Source organism: Zonotrichia albicollis, chromosome 7 (assembly GCF_047830755.1).
Source record: "Zonotrichia albicollis isolate bZonAlb1 chromosome 7, bZonAlb1.hap1, whole genome shotgun sequence".
In the NCBI taxonomy this organism is placed as follows: Eukaryota; Metazoa; Chordata; class Aves; order Passeriformes; family Passerellidae; genus Zonotrichia; species Zonotrichia albicollis.
The window spans coordinates 42,394,964-42,412,707 of record NC_133825.1 but is presented as its reverse complement, the minus strand read 5'-3'; the positions used below and the strand labels follow the sequence as shown (position 1 = coordinate 42,412,707).

Here is a 17,744-nt window from a genome sequence, read left to right as displayed (position 1 = left end):
TATGGAAGTAAACTTCCTCAGCTTCTTAGCTATGGTTGAGCAGCCTCACTAGTGCTGGGAAAACTAGAGGACAGAAAGAAGAATAAATTAAGGGAAGTTTGACAAGAGGGATAAAATCCCACTCAGTTCTGGAAGGAGGAGCAGAAGCCAGTTAGTTACTGGCGATCACACTCTTGACACCTTGGGTCTCTGACATCCTCTCACTACTCCTACAAGGGGAAAAAAATACATCTTAGAAACAAAAGAAGAGCAGCAACTTCAGATCTGGTGCCTTGCTACTGACACCTGCTTCTGGGGTGTGCTGTGGTAGTAATTACTTCCACAAATATTTAATCCATAATGATCTGCCTTTTCCTTCCAGCGCTGTGCAAGGCCATGAGAGGCTGCCAGTCACCTGAACTGGAGCCTGGTGGATATTATTTTAGAGATCTCTACTGCCATACAAAGCCTGGTGTTTTGTCATTTCTTTGCAGGATGTCACTACCTTGTGTTCCATGCAAGGTGACAAAACATGCTGTTTTTAATCTGCCGCCCTCCCTTCCAGGTTTCTAAAATAAAGCGATGAGCACCTCTTTGAAGTGCTGCATGCTTTTTTAACTTCTATTTTGTGTTCCCCTGGCAGAGACACAGTGCAAACTGATCTGTTCACCCATCAGTTCAAACAGAAGAATTTCTCTCCTGAAATGCCAGATAAAGAAAAAAACTGCATTTACACCCTTTCTAGGTGGAATGCCCCACTTCATGACTGAACTGGTAGAAAAAGAATTCAATTACAGAATACAACTTCTTTGCTCGGTCTCCCCTGTCACAATGTGGTCCTGAAACAGAGTCCTGCATTTCCTCTCTCAAGGAAAGAAAGGATGCTTAGCTTTCTCTCAAATGAGTGGTGCAAAAGGTTGAGGCAAAGACATCAATTTAAAACAGGCCTGTTCTAAAGCCTTATGAAGTGAATTAAAGTTTTCCATTCACCTCAGTGTGTTTCAGATGTAAAACAAAATGCAAAATGGAATGAAACTATGGACAGTCTTATTTACCAGACTAAAAATATTAGTTTCTATGCACATTTGTCCATTCAAATAGATTTTATATAAGCACCAGAGGATGAAAAAAGAACAACATTTTTTTCCCATCTCTGAGACTTGAGCCAGAGATGGGAAAAAATATTGCCTTGTGGAGGTGTCTCATAGCTGTTCATTCCAGAAAGGCTTGACTGCAATGTCTATGCCTAGCTCTGCTTTGAAAAGAGCAAGATTTTGAATTCAAGTTACTATCAGGACTCTGAAACTGCTCACTCTAATTTAATTATCATCTTAATAATTTAAAAATATCTCAGTAAGATATGTTCAGTGGTTTGAACCATCCATGCATGTGCTTGAGAAGTCTCTTGTAAGGAAATAGTGACACTGACTGTGTGGCTTATCAGCTCTCTTGGGTCCTGACTTAAGTCATGCCCAGGCTAAACACCACTCACTAGTTGGTGTACAACCCAGGTCCTTTAAGAGATGTAGTCAGCATATCTGGCACCAAAGGTATTCATTCCTGCAGTGTCAGCAGCAGTGCATTTGGCACACACTTGTGCACTGCCCTCCTCACCTCAATATACCAGCAGTGGGTATACTTGGAAGTTTACCTTGTTGATTCCTGTGCTAAAACTCTCTTGGGAATTTACAGGGCACTTCTGGCTCTATCATTCATGTATTTTTTAAAAGTGATACATTTTTAGGGGAGGGCAAGTACTGTAGAAAATTTTGTGTAACTTGCTTTAATTTGCTGCAGAAAAAGTACAGGCAGAAGGCTGATGCTCTGAAGTTCACCAGTGTGGCTGACAGTTCTCAGATCAAGCACGCCAAGAAAAGCCAGGAACTTCAAAGTGATGTGAGTCCTTGACTGAATTTGTCTCTTTGCAAGCAGCTTAGGCACAATGTGGTCATTCCTGACATATGACACAGTGTGATGGTAAGAGAGCCCCCAGTCATGAAGCCTTTCAATGTATAAAGTTTCTTCAGATTAATTCTAAGGGGGTTTTTTTTGTTTAATTGATTAATTCTCTCCTTGAATTCTTTGAACTGGAACAACAGCAACAAAAATCCAGCACCATTGGGAATCTCTTGTGTGCTTATCTCTTGTGTGCTGAAAACAAAATAGTAACCATAGATTTCGAGCTTTATAGTAGGGGCTTCTTTTTCTGTGGGATGTAAGAAATGTAGCACTTTGTGAATGGGGCATATTTTCATAGTTTTCAACAGCTCCTCCAAGAACTTCATGGGCTAAAACAGAGCAGTTCATTTCTCTGCTGTCGTAGCCCTGGGATATAAAATGTGGATGATTTCTACTCAAAAAATAAAAGGTCCTTGATGTTTTCATTCAAAGTTGTAATACTCCTCACTGGAGTATTGTGTCAGCAATTACATTTAGGTCACAAATGTTCTCTGCAGATTCAATTGCTAGTGTTCTGCATTTCATGCCTAGAATTCTCCGTTTCTGTGTCCTATTAACAAGAAGTTGCTGCAGTTTAACACTGGGTGAAATATGTTCTTGCATGCATTTTGTATAGAGTATGAATTGCTGGCAGCCGTGTAGCTAAATAAGTAGCTAACTTTGGGAAATAAAATATCCTGATATATGTACTGTTTCACAGCTTCCTTGAAATTTAACCAGGAGTAGTTTAGTCAACCTGACTCTGTTTTTAACTCCATATTTAACACAAAAGTTCAAGATGCTAAAGAATAACTTTCCCAAATAAGTTAACCCTTACAAATCTTCGGATATTTGGAGTGTTTTAACCACTATTCTTTCAACATTAAATGTGGAGTACTGCTTGTTGACCCTGCTTTTCTTCCTGTGCTCAGGTTGCCTACAGGTCAGGGAAAGAGCAGTTTCTTCATCAGTACACCATCAGCAAGGATGACCCTGTCTTCATGCTGGCCAAAGCAAATGCTGCCAATATCAGTGAGGTATTGTGTGATTCCTTCACTCCTGTGAATAGTTATGTATGTAAAATTATGTTCTTTCTCAGAGAAGGTCCTCATGTTTTAGATATAAAATCTTGAAATTTAATTCCATGCTCCTAATAAATAGTGGTCAAATCTGCTGCTCTGAAGACCTGCCACTTCTAGAGTTTGGAGCTGTGCATTTTTCACACTCTTCCAGGCAAGTGGCACACTGACAGTTTCTCTGGAACCAGTGAGATATTGGGGTTTCAGTAACCACAGCATCCACAGTTACAGGATTTTTAAGGGAGGACACCAGGTTCTGATCTGTAGCCATCCTGTTTCTGGGCATGGAGTGCAGGAGGGACTCATTATTGAGAGCTTTCACTGTGACTGTAGAAGAAATAGAAAGGATTGATAATAATAAAGAAACTGTGCTGTTGTCATCTCTTTAGAAACTCTACAGGAGTAGCTGGGAGAAGCAGAAGGAAAAAGGATTTGTGCTTCGTTTGGATGCTTTGTCATTCTTGACAGCTAAGGCAAAGAGGGATCTGGCAAGTGATGTGAGTATGGTCTCCATCAGCCTCCTTTTTCTCAGGACAGCTGACAGTCCAGGTTGTTGGGGATGTGTCACATATGTCTCAGGGCCCTGAGCCACCCTCACTCGATTCATGCTAAGGAGCAATGGAGGAGTTGTCTGGGTGATTGGCATTCTGTAATTAGTCAGAAGGGTTGCTCTGAGCAATTCAGAGCTTTTCCCCGCATGCTGACTGTGTTTTCCTATTCTCATTTTGACCTGAGGGTGAATTTTAGAACTCAAAATGAAGTGGAAATCTCCTGTGAAACATCATAACTTAATACATCTCTGCCTCTGCCTGGCTAGAAAATTCCTGAAAGAACCTTCTGACCTCTATGCCTGAAGAATGTTGTTTTTCCTAGAGAGAATCAAAAAGAAAATATTTCTTACAGGTTTTTGTGAACATATTATTATCAAAAAAAGTGCTTATTCTTTATAGGCACTAATTTCTAAGGCATTCCAGTTCTTGTTTGCAAATGATCTTTGTACTGAGGACCCAGCATGCCACACCAATGGCAGACCATTGCTTTGCTCCCAGCAGAGCTGTCAGTTTGGCAGCCTAAATCATTAACTCCTGGTCTGTTTTCTTCTTCACAGGTTAAATATAAGGAGGGTTATGAGAAAATGAAGGGTAAGCTCATTGGAGTAAGAGCTGTGGAGGAAGATTCGCAGATGGCTCACTCCCTGCAGATGTCAAAGCTGCAGAGTGATCTGGAGTACAAGAAGGCCTTTGAGGGCACCAAGAGCCAATTCCAGATCCCCATGGATATGGTTAACCTTGTTCATGCCAAAAAGGCTCAGAATCTGGCCACAGATATAGGATACAAGACCTCTCTCCACCAGTACACAGCCCTGCCTACTGACAGGAAAGTTGCATGGGCCAAGTGGGCCTATGGATTGCAAAGTGATGTAAGTCCAAAGTTTCACCTCTTTCAACCCTCTCTCATCCTGCCTATTCCCAGCCCACTTAGGGCTGGCTTTATTCCGACATTTATGCTTGTAATGCCATGACACCTTTATGCACCTAATTTTTCAGCTATTAAACAGTGAATATTAACAGTAAATATTAACCACTTATTTCCTCAAGAAGTGCACTTAATTATGCAATGTTTCTGAGGAGGGTTATAACTCTGTTTATGAGCATGGCTTCTTCAAAGCCTACTTCAAATGCCAATAAAACACTAGGATTCCTATATGGTGTATATTTATTTTTGTTTTCTAATGTGCAGGGAGGTTAAACAATGTATGGTGATAAAATTGGTGATAAAATTCCATATGGAGACCACATGTAACCATCAGATTAACTGTCTGATACTGTAAACAGTTAAGTTAAGCTTCCCATTCTGAGGTTGTAAGTCAGAACTTTTCAGGGAGACTGAGACAGAAATGTGTAAGGCCTTGTTGAGGTATGACTGCTGAAACCTTTGTGACATCCTTCAGAAACCTGACTTACATTTGAAATGCAGTACTGTTGGTAGGAGAGATTTTGTGAGGAAAGTGAGAATTGCTGCTGCACTCTTTTTCCTTAAAGACATATGGAAAAACAAACAACCCAAAATGCTTTCTCTCCAGTAAAACAAAAGGGTATGCTTTGGGAAATGCTAAGTGTCATTTTCTTTTTATTGCAAGTCACAGATGATCTTTTAAAGAGTGCTCCATATGCAATAAAACTGTAGTTAGAATAAAAATTGCAAGCAACAGTAAGGTGTAGACCACTTTTGAAAATTACCTTGCAAGGCATATTGCACAAGTGCTGGTGAGTCCTTATACTTCTATTTCATTCTGTATTTTTTTTGCTTTCCTTGCAACTCTGCAATAGTGAATAAAACAAAAGCAGGCGCTAATTTGACTTCATTGTTGTTCTGGAGATGTCTGAATCTTTTAATGGCATTTTAAGTGTGTGAACACCAACAATAGGACATTTTCTTTTCTTTGTCAGAACCGATACAGAGCAGATCTGAACTGGATGAAAGGAGCTGGATGGATAGCCACTGGGTCATTAAATGTGGAACAGGCTAAGAAGGCAGGAGAACTCATTAGTGAGGTGAGATTTCATGACAGCATGTAACAGAATTTGCTGCATAATGCGTGCAAAATGTCTGTATAAAATTAAAATAATTTCCACTCAAAGGGGAAAGAAAAAGGCATACCACATGAAAGCCCTCAAAACCAGGGATAGGACTGGTAATTAGAGGGAAACCAGATACCAAACACATGCCAGTAGGAGTCCATATAGCCTTTGCAAAAACAAAGTAGGTGACAAATGATATTATGAATAATAATGGCAATCAAACAGTGCTCAATTGCTACCCACTAGCCTACCTTTTTAATGAACCAAAACAGGAGAGATGATGAAAAGATGGAGCCATTGGACGCAGAACCTCCTTTTGTGACAGATACACGTTTCCTTCTTGCTCGTTTTTCATATATATTCATTGAAATTCATATAGATATCTCTGTCTGCAGTTATCTATCAGCCTAAGTAGTTTTCATCCTTATTTCTCCCTATAACTAATATCACTTACAGGAGAAGTCAGACTCCAGAATATTTTGTGCCTGTCCAATGAGGCCTTCAAATGAAGTTCTGGTGGAAATTGTTAAAAGCTTCATAGTATTCTGTTTCTGTTATTTCAGAGGTAGTCCTGCTGGCCAAATCTGTTGTTGTAAGAGATTGAATCCTGTGATTTTTCAATAACTGTAATGCAGGAATCATGTGTCCATTCAGTCTGTGGTGTCTCAGAAAAATAGTCATCCTTTCACAACTGGCTGATTGCTAACACTATTTTTCGTCCCCATGTAATCATCCATTGTGAAGAAGGATGATTTTTTAGGCACAATAAATGAGATCCTCAGCTAGTGTCAAGCAAGGTAGCTTTATAAAAGTTGCTGCAGCAATGCTAGCTGGAATAGTAACTATGAATTCCATTTGGGTGTTTCAGCAGTGAAAACTGCCGAGTAGAAATTTGACTCCCTAGGCTGCTCATCACAGCCTTTTTGTGAGTACTAAGTAATGTTAGGTGCTATGAGCCTTGTCCTTTCATACATATAGTGACCAGTCCTTCTAATCCTGATAAAAAAACAATTGCCTCTCTAACAATTTTTTGTAGAGATGTTCTGGTCAACTCTGCTTTGTCTCCAAATTTGATTAAGACAAGGCATAAACCACTTTTGTTCCCTGTTAGACTCAGTAAGATTGCTCAGTTTTAGGATATTACTTTTGGAAACCAAAACATTACTTATAATGCATTAAAGTGTTTGTGTGTTTTACATTGGTATTTGTAGTCTTCGAAGGGACAAGATGTTGCTTCAAATAAACTTGTGTGGGTCACAGCTCAGTTTAAAGGAAAATGACAAGCCATGAGTTTATCTCATGCATTTGGAAAATTTAGAATGTGGTATTTGGAGAAGTGATAAAGGTATGGATTGATGGCTTTAAGACAACTCCTGCAGGAAGGGTAGCTTTTAATGACCTGTCCAAATGGAAAAACTTCATTTTTCCACTGAACTGCCTACACCTTGATTATGTATATATAACAAAACCAAGAAGCTCTCAGAAGCTACTATGAGTCCTTAACAGCAAGCAAAATTAATGCCATTATCTAGAAGATATGCCATAACAATTAGGTACTGTGTCAACCACTGCACAGATTTGCTGCAGGTTTAAGAAGGTAACCTAAACCCCTAACCAATAAGTTAAATACTTGCCTTTATTAAAACACTACAATTGTCTATCATTTCTTGCTTAAAGGAATTAGAAATGAAAAATACAATTGGTCATGCTTTATTTGAAGTAATGTAGAAAAGATTTTAAAATCCTGAGTTCTGGAGTATTTAGGCAAACAGAACCTGATTTTGAAATATTTTTCTTATATTTAAGGATTAATATTAGTTGGCAAAAGGTTATTGTTGAATTGAAACAAATATTAATCTGAAAGTACCTAGGACATAAAGATGAGGAAAGAGGAATAATAATTATGTTCACAAATTCACTCTAATCTCCAGCAACCTATGATTTTTCTCTTTCAAATAGCATGAAAGAGCAGCACAAAATTCACAGCTTTGATCTTTTTCTGCTCAACAGAAGAAGTACCGTCAGCATCCATATGCTTTGAAGTTTACCAGTATTAAAGACACTCCTGAGATGATCCAGGCTAGAATTAGTTATAACCAGGCTGTGGATGTAAGTTATAATGTATATACATTATGATTATAAGAGTGGTATCCTCTTTGAACGACCTGATTGAAGCACTGGCTTTCTCTCTCTTTCTTTCTCTGAGATTATCCTTTGGAACCATGAAACTTCTGTATTCTGGTGTGGTGCATCCCACAAAGAGCATGTTTCTAACTTAGATTGGGAAGAGATTCCCCAGAAGTGAATGGGATTTTCATACAGAAAGCACTTTCTGTCCCACTTATCTTTAGAAGTAAAATTTAGGAATAAGACTGACCTTTGACCTTTAAAGAATTTTGGCCTTCTGATATTCATTAAGGAAGAACATGTCTGGGGTTCTTTCCCCTTTTCAGACAGATCTTTCAAATTTCAGTTTCTGTGTATTCTTTGGAAACAAAACGTAAGGCAGCATGACAAGGAAGGAAAAATAAATTATTTCAAGCTGTCATCCTGCTGAGAGAGAAATCCAGGAGGGGAAACCTTAAAGGGAAGAATTGAGGCTGTTTGGTGTTTAAACATGTTTATTTTTAATAGAAGAGCGATTTAAAAATATTGTAGACTTAACTGGGATAATACAGAAGTGAATAATAAGCAAAAGTCACTCAAAAAAGACAAGTTTCAAACATGAGAGGATGTTTTATTTTGAAAATAGATATTTTTAAAGTGAAGGAGAAGATGAAAGACTTTGTGTAAAACACATGCTATTGTAATACTTTTGGTGTCTTTGCCTTTGGTTTAATTAATAAGATCCAAAAGGCTTACATCTCAGGCAGGATAAATATAAGTAATTTCATTTCACTGAGCCACAGTCAAAATCAGTCTGGTGCTCTACTTCTTCACACATGGAGCTCTCATTAATTTTCCTCTTAGAGAGCTGCAATACAAGTGGACCCAGCTGCTGAAAAAGTGTCAGACAGGTGAAATGGAGGAGTTCATTCTAATCTAGAGGGTCTTGAACCCTTCTACAGAAGTAACAGCCTGGGAAAGGCAAGTCAGGTGCTCCATGGATCAGATCTAAGGCCAAGGAAAGAAAAGTGTCTGTCTGTACCCATCTGAAAGTTATGGTGTCAATGAAAGAAGAAAACTAGGCTAGCAAAGAAAAGTAATATGAGAAGAACTCTGCATAGCCATTTCAGGGGAAGGTCCAGTTCCAGTTAATTGCATGGAACTCCTCTTACCTGTCTGCAGACATCTGAAATTTGTCTGGTCCTGGGCCAGCTCTGTGCTCTTCCTCCAAGGGTTGATGTGAGTAGCACACACAGACACCTCTTCTGTGATGGGATAAATCACACTCTGAGGTGTTGCAATCTCTTCGCATTGATTATTGAGCACTCCTTTAGAACTGACTCTGGAGATAAATTTGGAGTAATTGCACAAATAATTACCATCCAATTTATCTGCTAAAATTGAACACCTTTGGAGAGGTGTTTGGGGGTCTTCAACTCCCTGTATTTCCGTGGAATTTCAAAGTGTTAGTGGGCTACTCATTGCTGCATACCCTTAATATCTACTGTTTATTTATCTTCTCCCCACCCACATATGTTAGAAGTTTTATCAAATTAATATTCAAATATCTAAATTTTCATATACATTGATTTACACACTCAAAACTTCAAGGAGCTCCTCTCTAGCATACTCTAGCTGATAAGTGTATCAGATTCCAAAGGCTTTTGAATCCATTTTGACTGATACAATTACCTGTATTTATTAATGCCTCTGCTGCTTTTCTGTAGTGTTTGCTTTCCATAAACTTAATTGTTAATGTTTTTGTTTGAACTAGTGATTGAACATGTAGAGAGTACTTGCTACTGAAATTCATCTCTGTTTGCAGAGGCTGTACAAGGAGCATGGAGAGAGTGTAAAGCATCAGTATACACCAACAACAGATCTTCCTGAAATCCTGCAGGCCAAACTAAATGCTATGAATATCAGTGAGGTATTATACCTGACCTTTAATATTTTAAAGGAAAGCGGAAATGTTGATAGCGCTTCACTGTTTCTCCTAAATAGGAAATCATACCAGATTTCTTTCATTTCCCCCATATATGATCATTCTATGATATGTTCTAAATACTTCTGAAGTAATGTGGGAATTCAAACTTCTTATTCAACTTCGCCTACATTAGAAAGATTAAGAATGATCAAATAGATAGTATTTGCTAATGGACTTTTGTCTTGCAATAATTCCTGTTGTGCTTTGATGGTTTCATTTGTGTTTGCCCTCTGCATTAGAATAGAATGAAACTCATCTGGTAACATTTCTAGGGTCTCAATAATGCTGCAATGTCAACCCTCTGAACAGCAACTCTTCTTTATTTCTCTTCCATGTTTCCTAGACTCGTTACAAGGAATCCTGGAGAAGGATGAGGGATGGTGGCTATCAGTTGAAACTGGATGCCATCCCGTTCCAGGCAGCAAAGGCTTCGGGTGAAATCATAAGTGATGTACGTGAACCTGCTGCTGATGCTGTCCATAGGACATGCCAGTCACTCCAGACTGCATCTGCCCTGCTGAGTGACTTTTTGTGGGAGCAGCATGTCCAGCCAGCTCTGCATCTGGGAGACATCTCCTCAGACTAGTTAGTGTTGTTTATGGAGGTGCAGCCACAGTGAGGTGTTGTTGGTAAATAAGCAAAGGCAAGTCTGTGAAAGCAAAGCTGAGCAGTTTACCTGCTGCAGAGACTGCACAGTCACAGGGATTGCAGTTGGGTGAGGTCTTCCTAGAACCCACTAAAGCTTCATTCAGATTTATTATCATACTGAATATTGTCAGAATTGACTATCTTATGAAAGCCTTTTTATTCAGGTATTAACACCTGGACTAATACTTCTCTTTACTCCTACCCACATTTCTCTTCCTGCTTCCTTTTTAGCACAAATATAAGGAGGCCTTTCAGAAAATGAAAGGGCAGATGGCTGGCTCGTGTGGCCTGGATGGTGACATTCATATTGCTCATTCAGTCCGTGCAACATCTCTGCAGAGTGATGTAAGTACAAGGAAGAGGATGGGGGCATTCTTGAATTGGTTTCCTAACTGGGAGTAGTTCCTCAAGGAAGATGCACTTAGCTGTGGACTAGCTGAGGAATAGCCTACTTATTTTAAACTTAGGCTTTCTGTCCCACTTTCCAGCTATATTAATATAATTGTGATATTTTTGCCATTCTTCTACGTTATTTAGAGTAACATTAATTTGACAGTAAAAGAAGCCTGTGTTCCAGCTTCACACTCCTCTGCTTCATACCCCCACTGCCTATCACAGAATATTTTACTCTGTGAAAGCATCACTCAGAAGCAGGTCTAAATGATAATTAGCACTGGTCTTTGTACAGAAGTAAATGAAATTAGTTATTCAGTGTTGATTTTCAATTTATTGTTTTTCTGGAAGACCAAAGGATGAAAGAGTTTATGGAATTTCAAGCTGGACTTTTTTGGTTGGGGAATGGTTCCCACTTGGTCTTGACATGTGCTAAGAATCACATCATTTGTTGTTTGCTTATAAGAATTGTAACTCTTCAGTGCATTTTGAAGACTGGCTTGATCCAGAAAGCAGTGAAATATATGGGAGTGTGTTCCTGGTTCTCAGAAGTACTGGTCTTGTACTGATGGCAGGCTTAGACAAACAGCTAGTAGAAAGTGTTTGAAGAATTCATCCATCTGTCAGATTACTCTAAGTCATTTGATGACTCCAATAACTCTGGATTTTCATTATCCTGGTGAACAGCCTGAACATCTCAAATTTGCATAATCTGATTGGGAAATGTCATGTGAAAAAAGTTCTTTGAAGATTTCTGCACCTTTCTTCTCTTGGACAGAGACAAGAAGTAAAAAAAAACCAACCCAGCACTAAATATTAGTCTAGAATTATGAAACTAAACTGGCCAAATCAACAAATAACCTGAGGTGTTTTTTCTAATTCTAATGTAAATTAGACTGCTTGCATGTTTTACTCGGGCAGTACCTGCCTCTTCTTGTGGTACTTTTAAAAAATGCAGTAAATTAGGACTTCTCTTGCCAGTTTGCCTAATTTTATAGATTCAATGTATCAAGTTTTAACAAATAAATAATCTCAGCTTAATATAATATAGATGGCTACTTTTTGATGAAGTATAGTCTGCCACATAGTCTAATTAAAATTATTGATCTTTCACAGTATGGTTAAACAAGTTAGGGAACTTGTTTTAAAAAGAATAATTTATACTGCAAAATGGAAGAAATACGAGGAACGTCTCTCCTGATCAAAACCTGAATTTTAATTACTTTGCTGCGATATCTATGTGATCTCTTTCTCGCTTGTTAGGTGAAATACAAGCAAGGTTTTGAGGACACGAAGTCTCAGTTCCACCTGCCTCTGGATATGATGCCCTTGGTGCACGCCAGGAGGGCGCAGTCGCTGGTCAGCGAGCAGGAGTACCGGCAGCTGCTCCACCAGTACACGGCTCTGGCCGACGACGTGAGGCTGCGCTGCGCCCAGAATGCCCACAGACTGCAGAGTGAGGTGACTGCAGCGTGTCACTGCGGTGTTTCCTGCCGGTTCTGGGGCAAAACAGCTCTGCTCCAGCTCGTGACAGCTGGCAGCAAGTGTTTGGGCAGAGCTGAGGGATAAACAATGGCTGTTCCCCCTCGATTACGTGGAGGAATGAGGTGTTTGTCTCGCTGCGCAGTGGAACAATGTGTAGTAGAGATACTACTAGAGTATCTAGTGGAAACTAGAGAATAAAGTCTAGTAGAAACTAGAGAAACTAGAGATAAAGCAGTAGAAAGAATAAAGAAAGAATAGTTGAATAGAATAGTAGAAAGAATAAAGTCTAGTAGAAACTAGAGATAAAGTAGTCTTTGACGATTGGGTAGAGAAGGATTTGCAAGTGAGGATGATTGGACAGTTGGTAAAAATACCCTTTTTAAGGTCTTTCTAACAATGCAAACCCTTTACCAACTGGTATCTACAACTTGATTTGGATCTGGGTGAAATTTCATGTGTATTTTCACAAGAAAGATTGAATTTGTAGGATACTTATAAGCTCTGGCCCAAGACACATCCATTGAAATTCTAAGGATGAGATTAACTCCCTACATAGTCTTGAGTAAAATTAACTAAATAATGCCTTACTAATCTGTAGGCAGAGCCTTGAACAAAGGGCTTTTCATAGATCACGTTGCCCCTGCAGACCTCAGGAGGGGCTGTATCTTAAAAACCTACCTGGCCACAAAATGCTACTATATATCACCTTAACATATCAGCAAACAGACTTAGAGATGACAGGATGCGTCCAAACAAGTGTAATCCTAATTTGGATGAAACGCACATAATCAGAGATTCTGAGGCAGGTTTCCATCCATCCTACTCTTCATCCATCTCATTATGAAATGATATTATATTGTTATAATGTATTTATCAAGAACTGGTTGGTAACTTTTGAAATATTAATATTTACAAGGAGTCAGTGCTAGGTTTGGTGGTCTGGAAAATATTTTAATGATGTGTATGCAGTGGTTCAGTGCTATTTTTCCTTAGTGTTCCTTGCTTATATTATGACCATTCAGAACTGTTAGAAATCAAGACTAGTTTGTCTGCAGTTTCTCTTACTTAAAAGAGAAAGAAAAAACCCATATTTTCTTATGTTTTTATAAATTGGTCTTATTTTATGTAAAATTATAAATCAATAGTATCTACCTGTGATTTATGTATTATATATGAAGAAAATTCATGTACCTAAAAAAAGCTTTTTCAAGGTTAGAAATGGAAGACAGAAGTTCAAGTAGCATTTGGTGTTCATGAGGCTCAGTAGTCCTCAGAATCCTGCATCTGTGCTGTAGATCTGCCAGGGCTGTTTTCACACAGACACATTCATAAACACAAGATCTTAGGGCAATGTGTACAAACTCTCTGTGGTAAATACTAATTTTAATGGAGTTATTGCATATTTTTGGGTGAATAAATATAGGGCATCTCAAATGCAAACTCGTAATTACTTCTGCTTGGTTTTCCTTAGAATTTATATCGCTCTGACATGAACTTTATGCGAGGCGTTGGATGTATTACCCCAGGGGCCCTGGAGATTGAAGGGAAGAAGAAAGCTTCTGAACTCATCAGCGAGGTAACAAAAGAGGGGTTTGATTTCTCCACTACGAACAAGAGTTTGCCAGATGTCTTTCTATTAGACTGGGCTGGCAAAGTGACTCACTGGATAATGCTAGACTCCCTCCCCTTGCGTTTGATCATTCCGCTCGTGTCCTAACTGCAGATGGGTGAACCTGATGAAGTTTTAGGCTTTGCAAACTTTGCTAACTTATTTTGCAAGTCTTTTCTCCTGTGTTTCAGACCCAGGAGATATTTATTTTATGTTATTTATTTAGGAATTTAAATGGGCTTTTTCAAATAAAAGTAAAGCTGTGCCTATCTGTAATAAATACCTTGTATTATTTCTCCAAAATTAGAATGAGCTGTGCAGTGCCCAGAATATTACAGGGTCCTCATCTCTACACCTGTTTTACAGTCAGTTTTCTTTTTCACCTGCTGCTTTTGTGTGTTGTTGTTTTTCTTCCTCTGTAACTGGACTTTTATTTCATCTGTCATGTTCTCTTTGTACAGTCTCTCATAGTTTTAAATCCTGCATTTTTGCCTATATTCACATAGATGTGAAATGAAGAAAAGTAGGAATTGTGTTCTAAGGAACAAATTCCTGCTTGCAGTGATCTTGTAGTCATTTAGTTCACAATTCTGGCATCAGACCACAGGCCAGGTGAAACCTTTTCACAAAAAATCTAGTAGGTTTGTGCAGCTTCTTCTCTCTCTGGACTGGATTGCCTTTGCTTTAATTCCACTACCCTGGGTTAATGACACCAAGGGATGAAATAATCTCGTTACTGTTTTCAGCATATTCAGCATGGCAGCGCTTTTCTTTCATGTCTTATTCCTTATTTACTTTTCATGTTCCCTGTGAAATTTGAATGCACCTAACTCAGAATAGCAAAAGGTAAATTAGTCTAAGGATCAATAGACAAACTAGAGTTTTAAGCACAAGAAGTAGTAAAATTCCACTAGAATTGGAAAAAATCCCTTATCTGACAAGGCAATTTACTTATTCTGCTCATTTTTCTTTGTGTGTGAACTCAGAGTAAATATCGTCAGCAGCCACATTCCTTCAAGTACACATCGGTGACAGACTCTCCTGGCCTCCTTCATGCAAAATTCAGCAATATGATTGCTAATGAGGTAGGCTCTCCTAACGTGAATCAGAAAATATGCTTTTCAAAATGCAGCAAGCTGGGGATGGAGAACTGGGAAAGAGACAACCCTGTTCTGAAAGCAAAATGCATCAAAAAAAGGTGAAAGCATCACTGGTTTGTGCTTTTTCACAGTTAGATCACTTTTTTTTTTTTTCAAGTATTTAATACCGTTTTCAATTCAGTCTCTTTCAAAAAGCTCACATAGTATCCAAACAACAGAGTTCCATTATCAAGTTTTTTGTATGAAATGGAGACTCAAAAAACAGGAATGTGGGGTGTTCTAGAGGGAACTCATTTGCATAGTATGATCCATCTTTGAGGGCTTCTCAAAGAGCCTTTTCTTTTTTAGAGAAGAATCACTGGTCTAAATTCTGAAAAAAACCCCAAAACCTATAGAAAAATTATCAAAATCATATATAATAACTTGAAGAAAAAGATTCAAGCTAGAAAATATGCCCAGTCTGCCAGAAATATTTGCCTTTTTATTTCACACACATTCATGTTGCCCTTGACATTCTTAGGTCTACTTTTGCCTTGCTGGGAATATAACAATGCAAGGCTGAGGATGTAGTGGTTTGGCATCATCATATATTTATAAAAATTAGTTAGTAGTTATTAGTAATATTTAGTAAATATGCCTTATGCCCAGCAAAAGCCCCACATCTTTATGCCCAGAAAAAAACTTCACAGTTTCAATGATATCCTCAGCTATTTTCAATGATGGCTGACTACAGTTGTCACAATCATTATCAACTTAAGTACTGCTGTTGTATTATTGAAACAAGAGAGAAAATTAATTTCAGTTGTCGCTTTGATCTCTTTTCTAGCGCCTGTATAAAGCAGCAGGAGAGGACAGTCGGCATCACTACACACCAACACTGGGTCTGCCAGAGTTTACACGGGCAAGAATAAATGCAGCCAACCTCAGTGATGTAAGAATTTGTTCTGTATTTCTTACAACTTATTTCAGATGCAGGATGAATTGTGCAGTGGCAAAGAAGATGAATAAGTAGAGGAAATTTGAGGTCTATTCTATTTATGCTTTCCTTGATTTGATTATAATCAAATTAAATCTTCATTAGCATATATACGGTTGTGAGTAAATTAAATCTACATAAAGAACGAGACATGTTTTGTCTGAGTTAGTAGGATTTCCCAAAGATAATTTAAAAAAAAAATCCTTTGATTATAAAGAATGAGACTGTAACACAGAATAACAAATGAAAGATGGTTCCTTTGTTTGTTCCTTTGTGCATTTAAAAGTAAAGCAGTCTACATGTGCCTTTCCTACTTTAGGCAAAATACAGAGAATCTTGGCATAATCTACGTGCTCAAGGCTACAAGCTGACAATGGAAGCACTCCCGTTCCAGACTGCCAGGGCCTCCAGAGAAATTGCCAGTGATGTGAGTTGAATGATTCAACCTCCCTTCTTGCCTAATTTCTGTTAACTTCATGTAAAACAATGTCTAAAGCAGATTTTACTGAATTAAAGCAACTCCATAACCATGTGAGACAAGTGTGAGACAGAATATATTACTTATGAATGAGATGCTTTGTGTGAATTAGGAAAAAAAAAGAAGAGGAAGAATTGCTGCAATCGGGAACCAAGCCAGGTTAAACATCTTCCAGTGGGAAATGGCAAATGAATGAAAGTATTTGCAAACAGAAAGAAAAGGGATTCTTCTCTTTTTCAGGCTGTTGGCTCCTTATATCATAAACTGCCCACTAACTCTGTGCACTCTGTTTAGAGCTGACTTTTGGAACTATTTAGTATTTCCAAATTGAAATGAAGTCAGAAAAAGCTGAGGGTTCTTTGAATCTCCAAAAACCAGGAGTTCCCTGTCTAGTTAGGAAGTAAAAATCTGTGCAAATTCCTATAAATATGTACCCCCTTAACTTCTAAAATAGAAGAAACAAGTCATCTTATCCTTATAAATATCCTATAATTTAGATTGTTGTATGCAAAGCACTCAGACATGGTGGTACCCATTTCTCAGAAAGCATAAGTTCATCCCTTCTTCACAAGATATTTAATAAATTCTAGGAAGATGGAAAAAGTCTTCATTTTATGTAGTACTGAGTTGCATACTTTATCTCTTACGTGGTAAAATATGAATATATTTCACACCTGTTTCTTTAATGAAGCAAACATTTCTAGTTGTAATTTATAATATATACTTAACCATATTTTGCAGAGTGCTTTTGGTTACAGCTTCAGATCTGCTCTAGAGGGTACAAGTCTGTAATAGAATTACATCCACTTACAACAGATCTGAATTTGGCCCTTCATCTTGGAAGCACTTTATAAACATTAGATGCTGTAATTTAATCCCCACAACTCTCTTGTGTGGTAGATAAGTGTTATTATCCCATTTCAACTGCATTATGAACTCTTCAGGGCCCAGGCCTTCCCTTTAAAGTTCTAAGCACCCTGTTGATGCTGTATAAATAAGCATTATCATCATCATCACTATTTCACAGAGAGGATAAATGCAAGATCACAGGGAGAGTCATAGTCCCAGCTAAGATGAGAATGAGGGGTTGCTGGTTCTTATTCTTTCCAGGAAAACTGAATTTACTCTTTAAAATAGCTGGGTGGCATTTGCAAATCTGAAGGCTACAGAGTGCATGGTGTTTTGCTTTTGTATAGATTTCTTTTTCTTCTGTCTTTTGTTTGTTTCTCTCACATTCTCATTCCCTATTCTGATGGGAATAGAATTCTTAGAGAGATAATAAAAGTACATGATTTGAGGTTAAACATGATCAATGTTTTGGGCATATTCAGAAATTGCAATGAGATGCACTTAACTTTAATGTTGCAGTTCCTGTGGTATTTAA

The 17,744-nt window shown here is 38.2% G+C and overlaps 1 protein-coding gene across 5 annotated transcripts in view; it reads left to right on the top strand.

The window, feature by feature from the left end:
- The window catches only part of NRAP (nebulin related anchoring protein), a 49,504-nt gene that overhangs the window by 22,700 nt on the left and 9,060 nt on the right, over positions 1 to 17,744 (top strand). For all 5 annotated transcript variants that reach the window (XM_074545257.1, XM_074545259.1, XM_074545258.1 and 2 more), the window contains 14 exons: positions 1,777 to 1,875; positions 2,850 to 2,954; positions 3,386 to 3,493; positions 4,105 to 4,416; positions 5,447 to 5,551; positions 7,589 to 7,687; positions 9,510 to 9,614; positions 10,015 to 10,122; positions 10,551 to 10,664; positions 11,976 to 12,173; positions 13,669 to 13,773; positions 14,793 to 14,891; positions 15,733 to 15,837; positions 16,202 to 16,309. In XM_074545257.1, the coding sequence (XP_074401358.1) occupies positions 1,777 to 1,875; positions 2,850 to 2,954; positions 3,386 to 3,493; positions 4,105 to 4,416; positions 5,447 to 5,551; positions 7,589 to 7,687; positions 9,510 to 9,614; positions 10,015 to 10,122; positions 10,551 to 10,664; positions 11,976 to 12,173; positions 13,669 to 13,773; positions 14,793 to 14,891; positions 15,733 to 15,837; positions 16,202 to 16,309 (1,770 nt within the window). The remainder of the gene's footprint in view (positions 1 to 1,776; positions 1,876 to 2,849; positions 2,955 to 3,385; positions 3,494 to 4,104; positions 4,417 to 5,446; positions 5,552 to 7,588; positions 7,688 to 9,509; positions 9,615 to 10,014; positions 10,123 to 10,550; positions 10,665 to 11,975; positions 12,174 to 13,668; positions 13,774 to 14,792; positions 14,892 to 15,732; positions 15,838 to 16,201; positions 16,310 to 17,744) is intronic.